Below are 19,515 nucleotides of genomic sequence, written 5' to 3'. Positions count from 1 at the left end.
CTTTGTTGTGTCACTGCAAGGATAGCGCAGCGCTAATCGGTGTTTTATTTTCGAGGCCACTCTTACTGTGCCTCAGACAATAAAAATATCTGGACGCTCGTGTAACATTATAGACTTTTCGTCCGTCCCCGAATCAGGGACGCTCTGCACACGTCAACAGTCACCCTCGAAGCATCGTTTACCCATCGCTCCACAAAAGCTGCGGCCCTTGCAGAGCAAGGGGAACCACTACTTCAAGGTCTCAAAGCGAGTGATGTCACCGATTGAAATGCTATTTGCGCGCACCACCGCTAACTAGCTAGCCATTTCATATCCATTACACCTGAAAAGAAGAGGCAAAGAGAGAGGCCCAACTCTAGGGAAAATGTGATGCCCTCCAGCAGGCGGCGTTTACACGCTCCAGCAGACAAGGAGTTTTTGTATGGAGGTCAATGAAAGAGTGTTGAATTTGGTCAAGCAAAAAAACGATTGGCTTATTTGCTATGTGATGTTTATTTTATCAAAAAGAAGTTACTTCGCTTGCACTCACTCATAAGATCGCTTGTCGGGCCGATTTTGCGTCTCCACTCAGAGAACGCCTGGTTATCAGCCCTATAAAGCCATCGAGCCATGATCTCATTTGAAATACATTAGCAAATAATTTCTCTAACCAAGCTGTTTTTGTTTCTATAAATACCTTAGATTTGAGATTTTAATAAGATTTTATTTGCAAATGTAAAAACAATACAACCACACGTGGACATAATGCATTTACTATCATTCCGTATGATTCTAAAACTGAAACATGTAATAATGTATAGTTGAAATAGATTCATGACATAATACAAAAGTATTTTCTCGCATAATGACTCCCTTAACCACCTCACCCGCCTTGAAGAGAGGTGTTGATGACTATGTACAGTTGGTGGCGGCACCTCTTAAACACCACAGAAGAAGCTGAAAACCATCAACAGGAAGTACTTTGTTTACCATCCTCTATCAAGTTTTCAAACCAAATAAATTCATCAGGCTTTTGCAGGATGTTTCTAATGTAAGATTAGTCTACATGAGACGTTCATTTGTCACAACTTAAATCGAGTTTTGATATTTAAGAAGGTGTGGTCTAGCTTTTCTTTATCTGAACGCTGTGACAAAGTAACTAATAACTTTAGCGTACACATTTACTGGCAGGTTTTTTTATTTCAGGAAAAGTTGAAGAAAGAATTCAGTAGCTTCTACGATGGATCGGGTAAGTTTGGTTGACTTTAATGAACAGTACGCTTATTGTGTATAAAATGTCTAGGTCTAGTTTTCATAATATTTGATCTTGCACAGCCATGGAGTTCGATTTGAACAGTTGGACAAAAGAAACCATGGTGGTAATTTCAGCGAAGTAGCCTACTAGCTCATCGCACACAGATTGATGATACATGGCAATGCGCAACCAGCAGGTCAAGTCAGAACCAGGGAGAAATAATTAGGCATAGGCTACACCAATGGTGTAAATCAACCCTGGATTGCTGACCGAGGTAAAGACAGTTTCAAATTGGATATTCGACAGATATTCGAGCTTTCAAACCACAGACTCCAAATAAGTGTCATGATGTTGGAACAATTGTGCACAACATTGCACAGGTCTTATTTTCACGAATTGGACATTAATTCGCTTTCCAAAGCTAATAAACATGTGGAAATGCGAGTAGCATTTTGTTTTCCTAGTTTAATTAGTTAGGGAGTGTAAACAAAGTGCAAACTTTTTTTCCCATTTGAATTTCAATAGCTCCTTGGTTATGTGATCTACTTGACTCAAACAAGGTTCAGAATGTCCACTCAGTGGGCCTACAAATTGCACACCCTTTTGTTTGTCCATTTTCATCTCACATGTTTTTACATTCATTTGGCAACATTTAGAATTTCAATAGCTCCTTGGTCATGTGACCTAGTGACTTAAAACAAGGTTCAGAATGTCCACTGACTAGCCTTTGATTTTCAGACCAGATTTTCAATTGGCACCCTTGACCTGTATGTATTCTCTCCTGATTGCCAGACTTTGCACCACAGAGCCAGTCTGAATAAAGTGCCAGAGGTATGAGGACTGAGGTGAGACATCCTCCTTTGTATTTATGGGAACAAATATTTCTTAACACTTTGGATCCTATTCTTGGACAGTTAGAAGACAAAAAAATAAATAATTACTAATTACTGTCCATGAGTAGCCTCAACCTTATGGGTCTGTGGGTGTTTCGGCCAATAAAGTGCCAACTCAATTCTACCACTGACTAGTCTCTCATTCCCCTATGAACGGGGACACAGGGCAATAGTTTTTAATCTAAGCCAGCCCTTTTTTACTGGAGTACACTAACCTCTAATTGGGGCTCTTTTCTTGACACACAGTAGCAGTTTTCCAGATAAGAAGTCAAGAAGATCAAAAAGTAGATTGTTGTAAGGGTGTATTACATCCTGTGCTGGCCCCATTGTCATATCCATTCTGGATTCAGAGTGGTAAAATCATAGCTGAAAAATGCCTCTATTCATGTGAATACATTTTCCTCCAAGACGGAACTGCCAAAGGGGGTGGAGTTGCAATCTACTGCAGACACAGCCTGCAGAGTTCTGTCATGCTATCCAGGTCTGTGCCCAAACAGTTTGAGCTTCTACTTTTAAAAATCCACCTTTCAAGAAATTTGTCTCTCATTGTTGCTGCTTGTTACAGTCCCCAGCTGCAGCCTGGATACCATATGTGAATTAATTGCCCCCCATTTATCTTCAGAGTTTGTACTGTTAGGTTACCTAAACTGGGATATGCGTAACACCCCGGCCGTCCTACAATCTAAGCTAGATGCCCTCAATCTCACTCAAATTATCATGGAACCTACCAGGTACAACCCCCAAATCCATAAATTCAGGCACCTTCATAGATATCATCCTGACCAACCTGCCCTCTAAATACACCTCTGCCGCCTTCAACCAGGATCTCAGCGATCACTGTCTCATTGCCTGCGTCCGTAATGGGTCTGCGGTCAAAAGACCACCCCTCAACACAGTCAAACGCTCCCTAAAACACTTCAGCGAGCACGCCTTTCTAATCGACCTGGCCCGGGTATCCTGGAAAGATATTGACCTCATTCTGTCAGTAGAGGATGCCTGGTTATTCTTTAAAAATGCTTTTCTCACCATCTTAAATAAGCATGCCCCGTTCAAAAAATGTAGAACCATGAACAGATATAGCCCTTTGTTCACTCCAGACCTGACTGCCTTTGAGCATCACAAAAACATCCCATGGCGTTCTGCATTAGCATCGAATAGCCCCCACGATATGCAACTGTTCAGGGAAGTTAGGGACCAAAAAACACAAGCTGGGCTAGACAATCTGGACCCTCTTTTTCTCAAATTATCCGCCGCAATTGTTGCAACCCCTATTACTAGCCTGTTCAACTTTTCTTTCATATCGTCTGAGATCCCCAAAGATTGGAAAGCTGCCGCGGTCATCCCCCTCTTCAAAGGGGGAGACACTCTAGACCCAAACTGTTAAAGACCTATATCTATCCTACCCTGCCTTTCTAAAGTCTTCGAAAGCCAAGTTAACAAACAGATCACCAACCATTTCGAATCCTACCGTACCTTCTCCGCTATGCAATCTGGTTTCCGAGATGGTCATGGGTGCACCTCAACCACGCTCAAGGTCCTAAACAATATAATCGACACAAGACAATACTGTGCAGCCGTATTCATCAACCTGACCAAGGCTTTCCACTCTGTCAATCACTGCATTCTTATTAGCAGACTCAACAGCTTTGGTTTCTCAAATGACTGCCTCGCCAGGTTCACCAGCTACTTCTCTGATAGAGTTTGGTGTGTCAAATCGGAGGGCCTGTTGTCCGGACCTCTGGCAGTCTCTATGGGGGTGCCACAGGGTTCAATTCTTGGGCCGACTCTTTTCTCTGTATACATCAATGATGTCCCTCTTGCGGCTGGTGATTCTCTGATCCACCTCTACGCAGACGACACCATTCAGTATACTTCTGGCCCTTCTTTCGACACTGTGTTAACTAACCTCCAGACAAGTTTCAATGCCAAACAACTCTCCTTCCGGGGCCTCCAACTGCTCTAAAATGCTGGTAAAACTAAATGCATGCTCCTCAACCGATCGCTGCTTGCACCTGCCCGCCCGTCCAGCATCACTACTCTGGACGGTTCTGACTTAGAATATGTGGACAACTACAAATACCTAGGTGTCTGGTTAGACTGTAAACTCTCCTTCCAGATTCATATTAAGAATCTCCAATCCAAAATTAAATCAAGGCTTCCAATTTCGCAAAACAAAGCATCCTTCACTCATGCTGCCAAACACACCCTCGTAACACTAACTATCTTACCGATCCTTGACTTCAGCGATGTAATTTACAAAATAGCCTCCAACACTCTACTCAGCAAATTGGATGCAGTCCATCACAGTGCCATCCGTTTTGTCACCAAAGCCCCATACACTACCCACCACTGCGACCTGTATGCTCTCGTTGGCTGGCCCTCGCTTCATACTCGTCGCCAAGTCCACTGGCTCCAGGTCATCTATAAGTCCTTGCTAGGTAAAGTCCCCCCCTTGTCTCAGCTCGCTGGTCACCATAGCATCTCCCACCTGTAGCACATGCTCCAGCAGGTATATCTCTCTAGTCACCCCCAAAACCAATTCTTTCTTTGGCCTCCTCTCCTTCCAGTTTTCTGCTGCCAATGACTGGAACGAACTACAAAAATCTCTGAAACTGGAAACACTTATCTCCCTCACTAGCTTTAAGCACCAACTGTCAGAGCAGCTCACAGATTACTGCACCTGTACATAGCCCACCTATAATTTAGCCCAAGCAACTACCTCTTTCCCTACTGTATTTAATGAATTTATTTATTTAGGTCCTTTGCACCCCATTATTTTTATTTCTACTTTGCACATTCTTCCACTGCAAATCTACCATTCCAGTGTTTTACTTGCTATCTTGTATTTACTTTGCCACCATGGCCTTTTTTGCCTTTACCTCCCTTATCTCACCTCATTTGCTCACATCATATATAGACTTGTTTATACTGTATTATTGACTGTATGTTTGTTTTACTCCCATGTGTAACTCTGTGTCGTTGTATGTGTCAAACTGTTTTGATTTATCTTGGCCAGGTCGCAATTGTAAATGAGAACTTGTTCTCAACTTGCCTACCTGGTTAAATAAAGGTTAAAAAAAAATACAAATATATATTAATATTGTGTGTGGGAATGTCTGTCTGTCCTACATGTAGTGTTGGTAAATGGAGTTTTCCTCAACTGCCTAATCATAAATTGATATTGCAAATAGAAGTATTATGTTCAATAACTGACATTTTCAGATATTATTTTGACAAACACACTTTGGTGCTTACAATTCATTCTCGCTTGTCAAAGATTTGGTGGGCACCGTCATCTGTGATCTTTGTGACATCACTTTCTATAAGCACGTAATGATGAAACTGTCACTTCATATTTTTTTATTAGTCTACAAACGCTCTACATTTATTCACTCTGTGATAGGGTTGGATCCTATATGCTCCTTTTTATTATTGTCCTGTGAATGGTTCAGTGCCTATAATTTAGGCTGTGTGTAGAATGGGGCATAAAGGAAATTACCTCTACTACTAAATTACTACTAGATTATAGTGATAAGGAAAAAAGTAATCAAATGTTTGGTCTAATTATATTCTATGTACAATACTTCCTGTGGTCACCAGGACAGAGCTAGTCTGTCCCCCTCCACCCTGCCGGAGTCCACTGGTCACAACTCTCCTGGTAGCGCCTTACTGCTGGATCTGAAGAGGGTGTCTGTGTGGCTGGTCGACTGCAGGAAAACACCAGGGCAGAGTGGAACTGTGAGAGAAGGACACGAGGAGGGAGATGGAGATTTGATTTCATCAAGTAAGAACAGCGGGGTGTGTGGATCAGACTACAATCTGCTTCTGCAACTTCTGTTAATTGATTGATAAACAATATACACTCAGTGGACAGTAAATTGTCGATCCAGTATGTGAACGGAGGAGTGTGTACCTAATAAACTTGCCATAGAGTCTATTTATTGAAGAGGGAGGCAGCTAGCCTAGTGGTTAATGCCAGTAATCGCAAGGTTGCTGGTTTGAATCTCTGAGGCAACAAAGTAAAACCATCTGTCTGCTCTTGGGCAAGGTACTTAACCCTGATTGCTCCTGTAAGTCGCTCTGGATAAGAGCATCTGCTAAATAACAAATACTTTTTACAAAAATAATACTATTTATGGACCTGTATTTCCAAAACCTAGTTATTCAATGTCTTTGTTTCACAGGGGACATACACTGTTGTTCTATCAGTGGGAGGGACTTATCATCTGGGGAGCCTCAACAACATCCTGTTGCTGACGAGACAGAGAAGAGTCTCTCCAGATCAGAGCTTCTCAATAAACACCAGCAGAGACATACAGGGAATAAACCTCACCACTGCTGCTCTGACTGTGGGAAGAGTTTCACAAGCCAGAGTGGCTTCATTATTCACTGTGATCAGTGTGGGAAGAGTTTTGCTGCATCAAACACCTTCAAATCTAATGTAAGAATTCATACAGGGGAGAAGCCTTACCTCTGTCTTGATTGTGGGAAAAGCTTTGTTAGTGCAGGAGCCTTAACCGTACACCAGCGTGTACACACAGGAGAGAAGCCTTATAGCTGTGATCAGTGTGGGAAGAGCTTCAATCAGTCAGTCAACCTGACTACACACCAGCGAACACACACTGGAGAGAAACCTTATAGCTGTGATCAGTGTGGAAAGAGCTTCAATCAGTCAGGCCACCTGACTACACACCAGCGAACACACACTGGAGAGAAGCCTTATTGCTGTGTTCAGTGTGGGAAGAGCTTTGCTGTAGCAGAAAAACTAACTAAACATCAGCGCATACACACAGGAGAGAAGCCTTATAGCTGTGATCAGTGTGGGAAGAGCTTTGCTGTCGTTTCCTCCCTGTCTACACACCAGCAAACACACACTGGAGAGAAGCCTTATAGCTGTGATCAGTGTGGGAAGAGCTTTGCTCTATGTTCCACCCTGACTGTACACCAGCGAACACATACTGGAGAGAAGCCTTATACATGTGATCATTGTGGAAAGAGCTTTGCTCAATCTGGGAGCCTGACTGCACACAAGCAAACACACACTGGAGAGAAGCCTTATAGCTGTGATCAGTGTGGGAAGAGCTTTGCTCTATCTTCCACCCTGACTAAACACCAGCGAACACACACTGGAGAGAAGCCTTATACATGTGATCATTGTGGAAAGAGCTTTGCTCAATCTGGGAGCCTGACTGCACATCAGCGAACACACAGGAGAGAATGAAGCCTTACATCAGTGTGGGAAGCGCTTCAGTCAATAAGGGACCCTTTATTCACACCAGTGAACACTTACTGGAGAAGGAACCTTATGTCTGTCCAGGTGGGAAGAGCTTTGTTTTTATTTAGGGTCAATGACAAAAAAACAGAAGGCACAAACATGCTGTATTTCATCTCCCTCCCTTCTTGCACTGTTTCCAGATCCCTAAATAAAGGATCAGTATAAAGCATCTAGTGAACAGTCATATCCATCTCCCATTCTTAAACAGTTGACTTAGTCTGATCACCATGGTAACCTCTGGAGCATAATATGCAGCTCTGATCTAGGATCAGGTCTCCCCTGTGTCTTTGTAATATCACACATTGATCTACACATTGATCTACATAATGTTATCATAGGAAATGTCATAGTGAACCTGTGGGGGGATGTTGATAATAGTATCTTCTTTCATGTACTCATGATACTATTATTATTACATGTCATTATGTAGAATAATATTTCAACAATAGGTGTATATTCATGTATTAAATTGATCAATACATTCAATCCATTATCTTCTAAACAAGAAGTTCACTTAAATTGTCTATTTTATATATCTATATTGATTAAAATGATCCTAAATCTAATCCATAATATATTGAATAATTATTTCCATGAGTTCAAGGCAAGATCTATGTATACTTTGTCTTGTAACAACGGTTAATGTAAGAACTTTTAGATTTATAATGTAATAAAACTGGTAAATGTAACATCTTGTTGGTTAATATGATAAAATGTTGTCTAATAACCTTTTCCACTTAATGTAATAAGTTATTGGTATCAGGTAACAACCTTTTTTATGAATAACGTAATAACTTAAACCGATCATGTAATAACACCGAAACCAATGTTTAATGTGTTACTTCACCAATGTTAATGCACATACCACCCTCCACCAATTACAAACCCACACACACAAACCTATGCCCTTGTACTCGAATACGAACAAGCACGCAGTTATAGACACATACATTGATAAAAAAAAAAATTCATCGGTAGTTCTTATAGTCAATGAGACAGAGGGCTCGGTCGGGCGAGAGAAAGGAGGATTGGGAATCTGCAAATAACAATAAACTGAACTCTGCCAAGCAGACACATCTTTGTATTAGCAACTATTAATGATTAGTCTATATTGTATTCAAGTTAAGGGATGTCACCCTGGGTGGGGTGAACCATAGTAGAGGATATAAAGAGAAAACACCATCTTGAGAACTGAGTGTCTTGTTTGTAAATTGCTGTAGGTGTAAACTACGGGCTGCAAACTATATTAAACAAACTAACCTCTGATCAAAGAAGTTTCCCGTGGTCACTTGTACGAGCATATACAGAAAGTGTAAGGAATATCTGCCCTGTTATCATTATTTCTATTCATTACGTAATAGTAGGCTGATAAATAGACAAATCATTTGGAGTTGTGCATCAATAACAATTGTTTGCAGACGGTCATAATACCAAAGAAGAAGACCCCTTCCTTCACAACAGCTCTGCTCCGTGAAGCGCAGCAAGAATGAATGTCCTGACTTCTGCCAAGGTTGCATCGCCGTAAATGCTGTATGGCCACTGCAGACGTCGGATTGAACATACATAAATCAACACATTTTCATTGACCTCCACACAAAAACTCCTTCATGGTGGAGCGAAAAAACGCCACCTGCTGGAGGGCGACAGATTTTCCCTCGAGTTGGGCCTCTCTTTTCCTCTTCTTCTCTGACAAAGTTCTCTTCCAGCGTCCACATATTTTTTATTGCCTGAGGCCCAGTAAGAGGGGTCTCGTAAATAAAATACCGATTAGCGCATCGGTATTTTATTTACAGTAAAGACTTTACTGTTTCACTGCAAGGATGGCGCAGCGCTAATCGGTATTCAGGGTGATACTAAAACAGTGAAACATGTCATCTACAGTTTAAATAGATTCATGATATAATACAAAAGTATTTTCTAGCATAATGACTCCCTAAACCGCCTCACCCACTTGAAGAGAGGTGTTGATATCTATGTACAGTTGGTAGCGGCACCTTTTAAACACCACAGAGGAAGCCGGAAAGCATCAACAGGAAGTACTTTGTTACCATCCTCTATCTAGTTTTCAAACCAAACACATTTCCACAGGCTTTTGCAGGATGTTTCTAATGTAAGATTAGTCTAAATGAGACGTTCATTTGTCACAACTTAAATGGAGTTTTGATATTTATAAAGTTGTGGTCTAGCTTTTCTTTATCTGAACGTTGTGACAAAGAAAGTAACTATCATACACATTTAGTGTCGTTTTTTATTTTTGACAGTAAAGAAAGTAACTTTTATTAATAGTATACCATACACATTTAGTGTCGTTTTTTATTTTTTTGAAAGAATACAGTAATGCTAGCTTCCACGATGGATCGGGTAAGTTTGGTTGACTTTTATTAATAGTATACCTATTGTGGTGTTTTAAATGTCTAGGTCCAGTTTTCACGTGAGATCCTCCACATCCATAAGTTCGATTTGAACAGCAGGACAAAAGAAACCGTGGTGGTAATTTCAGCCAAGTAGCCTACAAGCTCATCGCACACAGATTGATGATACAAGGCCATGCTCAACCGGCAGGTCAAGTCAGAACCAGGGAAAAATAATTAGGCATCGCCGACACCAATTATGTATATAAACCCTGGATTGCTGTTGCTTTATATTGGCCATTGAGAGTATTTAAAAGTACCGGGTAACTTCTTTGAACACCTCATTGTTTCTCCAGATGTCAGTTCGGCCACACAGCGTTTACACACTTATTTGTTGCGCCCAAATAAGGAATACGACCATTGAAAATAGGTGATTTTTGTTGCTAGGCTACCAGTTACGGTGTTGTTGGCTTGTGTTTGCGCGCGTCTTTATGCGGAAGTAATACAACATTGACAGCTCGTGTCGAAAAATGGTATGGAGTTAACTTTAGTCAAATTATTGAGCATATCCTCCGCGCAAATAAGCATCCGAAATTGTCCTTATTTAGCATATCAAGATCCTGATGTGGACCTCAGTCTAGAGCTTAAAACATACAATGTAGGCCTACAGTCAGTATTTGTCGTCATATTGAGAAAATAAGATGTCCACATCGGCCTATCGCAGGATATTGAAAGATTCCATATCCGCCCATAGGAAATGTCCATGTGTGATATTCAGAGAAATCCCAATATCATATGTCTAAATGAAAATAGTTTTGATATATAGTTTTTTACATGAGAACTTGAAAAAACATTGGAACAAAGACATTGAATTGTTTTGATACGGCTGAAGTTGGAAGTTTACATACACCTTTGCCAAATACATTTGAACTTAGTCTTTCATAATTCCTAACATTTGTCCTAGTAAAAATTCCCTGTTTTAGGTCAGTTAGGATCACCACTTTATTTAAGAATGAGACATTTCAGAATAATAGTAGAGAGAAGGATTTATCAGCTTTTATTTCTTTCATCACATTCCCAGTGGGTCAGAATTTTACATACCCTCAATTAGTATTTGGTAGCATTGCCTTTTACTTGTTTAACGTGGGTCAAACGTTTCGGGTAGCCTTCCGCAAGCCTCCCACAATAAGTTGGGTGGGTGAATTTTGGCCCGTTCCTCCTGACAGAGCTGGTGTAACTGAATCAGGTTGTATTTTTTTATTTATTTCACCTTTATTAGGCTAGTTGAGAACAAGTTCTCATTTGCAACTGCGACCTGGCCAAGATAAAGCTTAGCAGTGTGAACAGACAACACAGAGTTACACATGGAGTAAACAATTAACAAGTCAATAACACAGTACAAAAAAGGCGAGTCTATATACATTGTGTGCAAAAGGCATGAGGAGGTAGGCGAATAATTACATTTTTGCAGATTAGCACTGGAGTGATAAATGATCAGATGGTCATGTACAGGTAGAGATACTGGTGTGCAAAAGAGCAGAAAAGTAAATAAATAAAAACAGTGTGGGGATGAGGTAGGTGAAAATGGGTGGGCTATTTACCAATAGACTATGTACAGCTGCAGCGATCGGTTAGCTGCTCAGATAGCACATGTTTGAAGTTGGTGAGGGAGATAAAAGTCTCCAACTTCAGGGATTTTTGCAATTCGTTCCAGTCACAGGCAGCAGAGTACTGGAACGAAAGGCGGCCAAATGAGGTGTTGGCTTTAGGGATGATCAGTGAGATACACCTGCTGGAGCGCGTGCTACGGATGGGTGTTGCCATCGTGACCAGTGAACTGAGATAAGGCGGAGCTTTACCTAGCATGGACTTGTAGATGACCTGGAGCCAGTGGGTCTGGCGACGAATATGTAGAGGGCCAGCCGACTAGAGCATACAAGTCGCAGTGGTGGGTGGTATAAGGTGCTTTAGTGACAAAACGGATGGCACTGTGATAAACTGCATCCAGTTTGCTGAGTAGAGTGTTGGAGGCAATTTTGTAGATGACATCGCCGAAGTCGAGGATCGGTAGGATAGTCAGTTTTACTAGGGTAAGTTTGGCGGCGTGAGTGAAGGAGGCTTTGTTGCGGAATAGAAAGCCGACTCTTGATTTGATTTTCGATTGGAGATGTTTGATATGAGTCTGGAAGGAGAGTTTACAGTCAAGCCAGACACCTAGGTACTTATAGGTGTCCACATATTCAAGGTCGGAACCATCCAGGGTGGTGATGCTCGTCGGGCATGCGGGTGCAGGCAGCGATCGGTTGAAAAGCATGCATTTGGTTTTACTAGCATTTAAGAGCAGTTGGAGGCCACGGAAGGAGTGTTGTATGGCATTGAAGCTCATTTGGAGGTTAGATAGCACAGTGTCCAAGGACGGGCCGGAAGTATATAGAAAGGTGTCGTCTGCGTAGAGGTGGATCAGGGAATCGCCCACAGCAAGAGCAACATCATTGATATATACAGAGAAAAGAGTCGGCCCGAGAATTGAACCCTGTGGCACCCCCATAGAGACTGCCAGAGGACCGGACAGCATGCCCTCCGATTTGACACACTGAACTCTGTCTGCAAAGTAATTGGTGAACCAGGCAAGGCAGTCATCCGAAAAACCGAGGCTACTGAGTCTGCCGATAAGAATATGGTGATTGACAGAGTCGAAAGCCTTGGCAAGGTCGATGGTGTTGTTTAAGTGTGCCCTTTATTTTTTTGAGCAGTGTATATAAAGTTTATATTAACTGACTGCTATTATCTCATCGAACAAACGTATAAGATATCCTCAAGCCTGTGCTTATCTTATTTTCGGTATTTATTCCAAAACCAAACATTTTCCCCATTGGGATGGATGAACGAGCCAAATGTATCTCTTTTCCGAGTTTCAAGACTACAAGCTGGCGAGCTCGTATAGCTCGACATCAAAATGATTGGTTGACGGTAAGTGGGGGCGTACTTCCTGTATAAACACAAACTCCCTTCCTTGACTACTTCCTTCCAGCAGTGTGTATCAGGGAGATTTCTAGATATGAGAAGTGTGCAGGAGGACCTGAGAGAAAGGAATGTGTAGTATTGATGTAAAAAGTTGTGTGTATAAACTGTAGGGATACACATGGTGCTGGAGATCAGATGTGTCCGGTGAGAGAAAGACAGGTTGAGGTTACCAGGATCACAGTAGTGCAGAAGGTGTTGTATGCTGAGGCAGTGAAGAGAGTACTAGAGGAAGATGGGTCCAGGGTGAGGGATCCTGAGAGGATCCCTGTGATTAGGCTGAGGTCAATAGAGAGTGATAGGAATAACATGCTTCAGTAAGTTTTGGCCAAGTTCATGGCCATGGTTGTCAACTGTTCCGCAGGAATAGAATGTAAATCACAGTGGATAGATGTTGCGGTGGCAGCTGTTGAGAAGTACTTGGGTGTACAATATTTTACTGCAGAGTTACAAGGTGTTTTGAAGGATAATATCCTGTCCTCCCAGGATGATGGCCTGGTGTTGAATCAGAGGGCCAAAGTAGTGGAATAATGATGTTTAAATGGGTGTAGGGTTAGTTGGTTTTTCACAAAGTGTAATGAATTCATACTACAGAATAGTAGGCTGATACACAGCCAACACACTAGGTGGGGAAGTGCATCTATAGTCATTGTTTGCGGACCGCCATAAAACTGAAGAAGAAGAAGACCACTTCCTTCTCAACATCTCCGGATCTGGTCTGTAAAGCGGAAGAATTATAAATCAATCCAATTGTATTGGTCACATACTTGTGTTTAGCAGATGTTATAGCGGGTGTAGCGAAATGCTTGTAACACACTGACTACTTCGGAGGTTGCATTGCTGTAAATGCTGCATGGTTCGCGGCACGTGTAGCTTGTAATTTGGTATTTTTAGGCTACACTTACTGGGCCTCAGACAATTAAAACTATCTGGAATCTCGGAAGAGGACGTTGTTCCAACAGACTCTGGGGTAGAGGTAGACGACAACAGTATTTTTGGTGAATAAGGTGTTGGATGTTTTATTGACTTTAATAGATACAAATCTTATCCAGGGTCTTTCTGAAGTAAGATTAGGCTACATCAGACATATATTTGTCACAACGTAAATCGAGTGTTGATATTTAAATTAACGTTTGTTCTGGTCTAGCTTTATCTGAACGCCGTAACAAAGAAAGTAACTAGTATAGGCTAGCTACAGATTTACTGTCACGTTTTTTATTTGAAGAAACGCTGAAGAAAGAACGGCTTCAACGATGGATCGGGTAAGTTATGTCGACTTATTAACAGTTTTCCTACTGTGGTGTATAACACGTCTAGTTTAATCATCTTTGATCTTCCATATCCATTCGTTCCATTTGAACAGCTGGACAAAATAAACAATGGTGGTAAATAAACACGTGGGATATTTTGTCCTTCAGCAAAGTAGCCTACCAGCCTAAAGCACAAAGATTGATACAAGGCAATGCGCAACAAGCAGGTAAAGTCAGAACCATGGAGAAATAATGAGGGCAAAGCTACAAGTTGCAGTAGCGGTGTGTAGGTAAAAATCACCTGGGAAGAAAGACAGAAAAATAGCCATATTACATGATATAATAATTGTGTTGTTATAACCTGTTAGTTCATATGCCTGGACTCAGCTGAGACAAGAAGACAGTGGCAGAATGCATTCAACCAGACCTTTGTTACATCAAAACTAGAGAGCAACATCTGTCCTGTTAAGTTCACAAGAAATGTTGCATGTAACAGTTACATGACCTTCAGAATGGTCAAGCAAGTGAATGTTTCTGACATTTCGGGAAACTAAACAACTATTTAGAGTTACCGAAAAGGAAACAGGTGCTTCCTCCACTGTTAAAGCACCATTTCAACTTCAACATCATCTAATTTAGTCTTCTACAGTGACAACTAAAAGATACCAAAAACCAGGGGTGCAACTTTCACTGGGATTGAGTGTATCTGCAGGAACAGTTGCACCCATGGCCCTCATACTAGCTCCACTTCTACCTACATAATATGTTAAGGAATCCCTAGTTATCTTTCCTTCCTCCCTAACTGTGCACTTGTTCACTTTCCTTCACTGATTTGAAAGGAAATGGCTGTTATGAAACATATGGTGGATTCTCCCACTATCACATGACTCCACCAATCCAATGATGTTTTTTTCTCTCATTGGTATAATTGTCATAAGTATGTTGTAGATTTTCATAACTGTAAGTACAACGATGTTCCTGTCATTTGTTAACAATACATTTAACTATCATTTAATCAAACTGCTAAAAACTGAATTACATAAGCAAAATTATAAAGTGTCAAGTTTACATACAGTATTTAAAAAGAAAAGAAATTTGAAATGATGTAGTGGATAATGTACTGCTGAAATACTTGGGTGGTAAATTCCAGTTTATTTCACTCATTTTCTGAATGTTGACAGTTTTAAATGTGGATGCTGTTACAGTAATAAGACAAGTGGATCTTGAACAATGTTGCATGGGGCAGAAATTGCACCAGGCTACACCCATACCTTTTTTCCTGTAGGTTTCTACTACATGTCACAATACCCCCATATCTGATGGTATCTTCTATATATGTACTGTATAAGAATACTGAAACAATGAGACTAACAATTTCTCAACATGCTCCAAGTGGGATAACTAGCAGCAGTAGTTCTGGTGTTTAGGTTTTTCATCACTGGTTATTTGAACAACATGATTTAGCAGGTGTTACCATCTTTCACACGTTGGATGGGGAGGTGACATCTACATCTTGAAAGAGGGGGTGGAGCTTTTCGTTTCTGTTCTGCTCTTTGTTCTACCATCAAGTTTTATACGTTTTTACATTTTGTAAAAAATATTCCAATTCCATTGTGAAAAATTTGCCAAAGTGAAATATACAAGACATTTGTGGAAAGTAGTGAACGGTTTCACACTTCAGGAGAAAGGAGGTATTATAAGGATGCAGCCATCAATCAGAGATTTAGACTAATCAAATGTTTGGTCTAATGATATTCTATGTACAATACTTCCTGTGGTCACCAGGACAGAGCTAGTCCGTCCCCCTCCACCCTGCCAGAGTCCCCTGGTCACAACTCTCCTGGTAGCGCCTTACTGCTGGGTCTGAAGAGGGTGTCTGTGCGGCTGGTCGACTGCAGGAAAACAGCAGGGCAGAGTGGAACTGTGAGAGAAGGACACGAGGAGGGAGATTTGATTTCATCAAGTAAGAACCATGGGGGGTGTGGATTAGACTACAATCTGATTCTGCATCTTCTGTTAATTGATTGATAAACAGTAAACACTCAGTGGCCAGTAAATTGTTGATCTAGTTTCGTGTATGGAGGGGAATGTACCTAATAAATTGTTTTGATAAGGGCAGCAGGTAGCCTCGTGGTTAAGAGCGTTGGGACACTCATCAAAAGCTTGTTCCAATCTGTAAAATGCTGTAAAATGTCAAATGTAAAAATCTTTTCCAATCCTGTAAAATGCTCTTGATAAGAGCGTCTGCTAAATAATAAAACAATTGGGTCCATATACAAATACTAACTATTCAAGGTCTTTATTTTACAGGGGACACCCCGAACCATCGTTCTCTTAGTGGGAGGGGCTTATCGTCTGGGGAGCCTCAACAACATGTTGCTGAGGAGACAGAGAAGAGTCTCTCCGGATTAGAACATCTCCAGAAACACCAGCAGAGACGTACAGGGAAGAAACCTCACCACTACTGCTCTGACTGTGGGAAGAGTTTCACAAGCCAGAGTGGCTTCATTATTCACTGTGATCAGTGTGGGAAGAGTTTTGCTGCATCTAACACCTTCAAATCTAATGTAAGAATTCATACTGGGGAGAAGCCTTACCCCTGTCTTGATTGTGGGAAAAGCTTTGTTAGTGCAGGAGCCTTAACTGTACACCAGAGTGTACACACAGGAGAGAAGCTTTATTGCTGTGATCAGTGTGGCAAGAGCTTTGCTGTAGCTTCCACCCTGATTACACACCAGCGTGTACACACAGGAGAGAAGCCTTATAGCTGTGATCAGTGTGGAAAGAGCTTCAAACATTCAGGCAACCTCACTACACACCAGCGAACACACACAGGAGAGAAGCCTTATAGTTGTGATCAGTGTGGGAAGAGCTTTGCTGTACTTTTCTCCCTGACTAAACACAAGCGAATACACACTGGAGAGAAGCCTTATAGCTGTGATCAGTGTGGGAAGAGCTTCAGACATTCAGGCAACCTCACTACGCACCAGCGTGTACACACAGGAGAGAAGCCTTATAGCTGCCATCAGTGTGGGAAGAGCTTTGCTGTAGCTTCCACCCTGATTACACACCAGCGTGTACACACAGGAGAGAAACCTTATAGCTGTGATCAGTGTGGGAAGAGCTTTGCTGTACTTTCCTCCCTGACTGCACATCAGCAAACTCACACTGGAGAAAAGCCTTACAGCTGTGGTCAGTGTGGGAAGAGCTTCAAACATTCAGGCACCCTCACTACACACCAGCGAACACACACAGGAGAGAAGCCTTATAGCTGTGATCAGTGTGGGAAGAGCTTTGCTGTACTTTCCTCCCTGACTGCACATCAGCAAACTCACACTGGAGAAAAGCCTTACAGCTGTGGTCAGTGTGGGAAGAGCTTCAAACATTCAGGCAACCTCACTACACACCAGCGAACACACACAGGAGAGAAGCCTTATAGTTGTGATCAGTGTGGGAAGAGCTTTGCTGTATCATATAGACTAACTAGACACCAGCGAATACACACAGGAGAGAAGCCTTATAACTGTGGTCAGTGTGGAAAGAGCTTTGCTGGAGTTTACTCCCTGACTGCACATCAGCAAACTCACACTGGAGAAAAGCCTTACAGCTGTGGTCAGTGTGGGAAGAGCTTTGTTATAGTTTCCTCCCTGACTACACACCAGCGAACTCACACTGGAGAAAAGCCTTACAGCTGTGGTCAGTGTGGGAAGAGCTTTGCTGTAGCTTCCTCCCTGATTACACACCAGCGACGACACACTGGAGTGAAGCCTTATAGCTGTGGTCAGTGTGGGAAGAGCTTTGTTCAATCAGACAAACTAACTAGACACCAGCGGATACACACAGGAGAGAAGCCTTATAGCTGTGATCATTGTGGAAAGAGCTTTGCTCAATCAGACAAACTAACAAGACACCAGCGGATACACACAGGAGAGAAGCCTTATAGCTGTGATCATTGTGGAAAGAGCTTTGCTCAATCAGATCAACTGTATTCACACCAGCGAACACACACTGGAGAGAAGCCTTATAGCTGTTATCAGTGTGGGAAGAGCTTTGCTCTAGCTTCCACCCTGACTGCACACCACAGAATACACACTGGAGAGAAGCCGTATAGCTGTTATCAGTGTGGGAAGAGCTTTGCTCTAGCTTCCCACCTGACTAGACACCACAGAACACACACAGGAGAGAAGCCTTATAGCTGTGATCAGTGTGGAAAGAGCTTTGCTGTATTTTCCTCCCTGTATACACACCAACGAACACACACTGGAGAGAAGCCTTATAGCTGTGATCAGTGTGGAAAGAGCTTTGCTGTATTTTCCTCCCTGTATACACACCAGCGAACACACACTGGAGAGAAGCCTTATAGCTGTGATCAGTGTGGGAAGAGCTTTGCTCTATTTTCCTCCCTGACGAGACACCAGCGAACACACACTGGAGAGAAACCTAATTCGCTGTGATCATTGTTTCAAAGAGCTTTACTCAGTCAAGGGACCCTGAATTCACCCAAGCAAACACACACTGGAGAGAAAGAAGCCTTATATCTGTGATCAGTGTGGGAAGTGTTTCAGTCAGTTATGGACCCTTTATTCACACCAGTGAAGCTCTGTTTATTTTGGGCCAATGAGAAAGAAACAGAAAGCACAAACTTGCTGTAATTAGATAACCTGAATTCACACCAGCGAATACACACTGGAGAGAAGCCTTATAGCTGTGTTTCATCTCCCTCCCTTCTGGCACCATTTCCAGATCCCTAAATAAAGGATAAAATCAAATGTATTTCTATAGCCCTTCTTCCATCAGCTGATATCTCAAAGTGCTGTACAGAATCCCAGCTTAAAACCCCAAACAGCAAAGCAATGCAGGATCAGTAGAAAACATCTCGTAAACAGTCATATCCATCTCCCATTCTTAAACAGTTGCCTCAGTCTGATCACCATGGTAACCTCTGTGCAGCATAATATGCAGCTCTGATCTAGAATCAGGTCTCCCCTGTGTCTTTGTAATATCACACATTGATCTAAATGGATAAATGTTATCATAGGAAATGTTATAGGAACTTTTGTGTGTGTGTGTGTGTGTGTGTGTATGGGGGGGGGGTTAATTTTGTATCTTCTTTCATATACTCATGATACTACTATTATTAAATGTCATTATGTAGAATAATATTTCAACAATAAGTGTATATTCATGTATTCAATTAATCAATACATTCAATCCATTATCTTCTAAACAAGAAGTTATCACTTAAATTGTGTATTTTATAATTCTTTATTGATTAAAATGATCCTAAATCTAATCCATAATATATTGGATAATTATTTCCATGAGTTCAAGGCAAGATCTATGTATACTGTGTTTTGTAACAACGGTTAATGTAATAACTTTTAGATGTATAATGTAATAAAACTGGTAAATGTAACATCTTGTTGGTTAATATGATAATGTTGTCTAATGACCTTTTCCACTTAATGTGATAAGTTATTTGTATCAGGTT

The 19,515-nt window shown here is 41.5% G+C and overlaps 1 protein-coding gene across 1 annotated transcript; it reads left to right on the top strand.

The window, feature by feature from the left end:
• The first annotated feature begins 928 nt into the window (after positions 1-928).
• LOC135553861 (zinc finger protein 850-like) lies at positions 929-19,440 on the top strand. The gene is made up of 7 exons (XM_064985791.1): positions 929-1,228; positions 2,027-2,079; positions 5,728-5,911; positions 6,312-7,344; positions 14,000-14,036; positions 15,810-15,987; positions 16,335-19,440. Exons 2-7 carry the CDS (start codon positions 2,068-2,070, stop codon positions 18,476-18,478), a joined length of 3,588 nt encoding a protein of 1,195 aa, XP_064841863.1. The 5' UTR covers positions 929-1,228; positions 2,027-2,067; the 3' UTR covers positions 18,479-19,440.
• The last annotated feature ends 75 nt before the right edge of the window (positions 19,441-19,515 follow it).

The sequence above is a fragment of the Oncorhynchus masou genome, chromosome 14, assembly GCF_036934945.1.
Source record: "Oncorhynchus masou masou isolate Uvic2021 chromosome 14, UVic_Omas_1.1, whole genome shotgun sequence".
In the NCBI taxonomy this organism is placed as follows: Eukaryota; Metazoa; Chordata; class Actinopteri; order Salmoniformes; family Salmonidae; genus Oncorhynchus; species Oncorhynchus masou.
The sequence above is the reverse complement of the archived record's forward strand: the minus strand, read 5'-3'. Positions and strand labels throughout refer to the sequence as shown.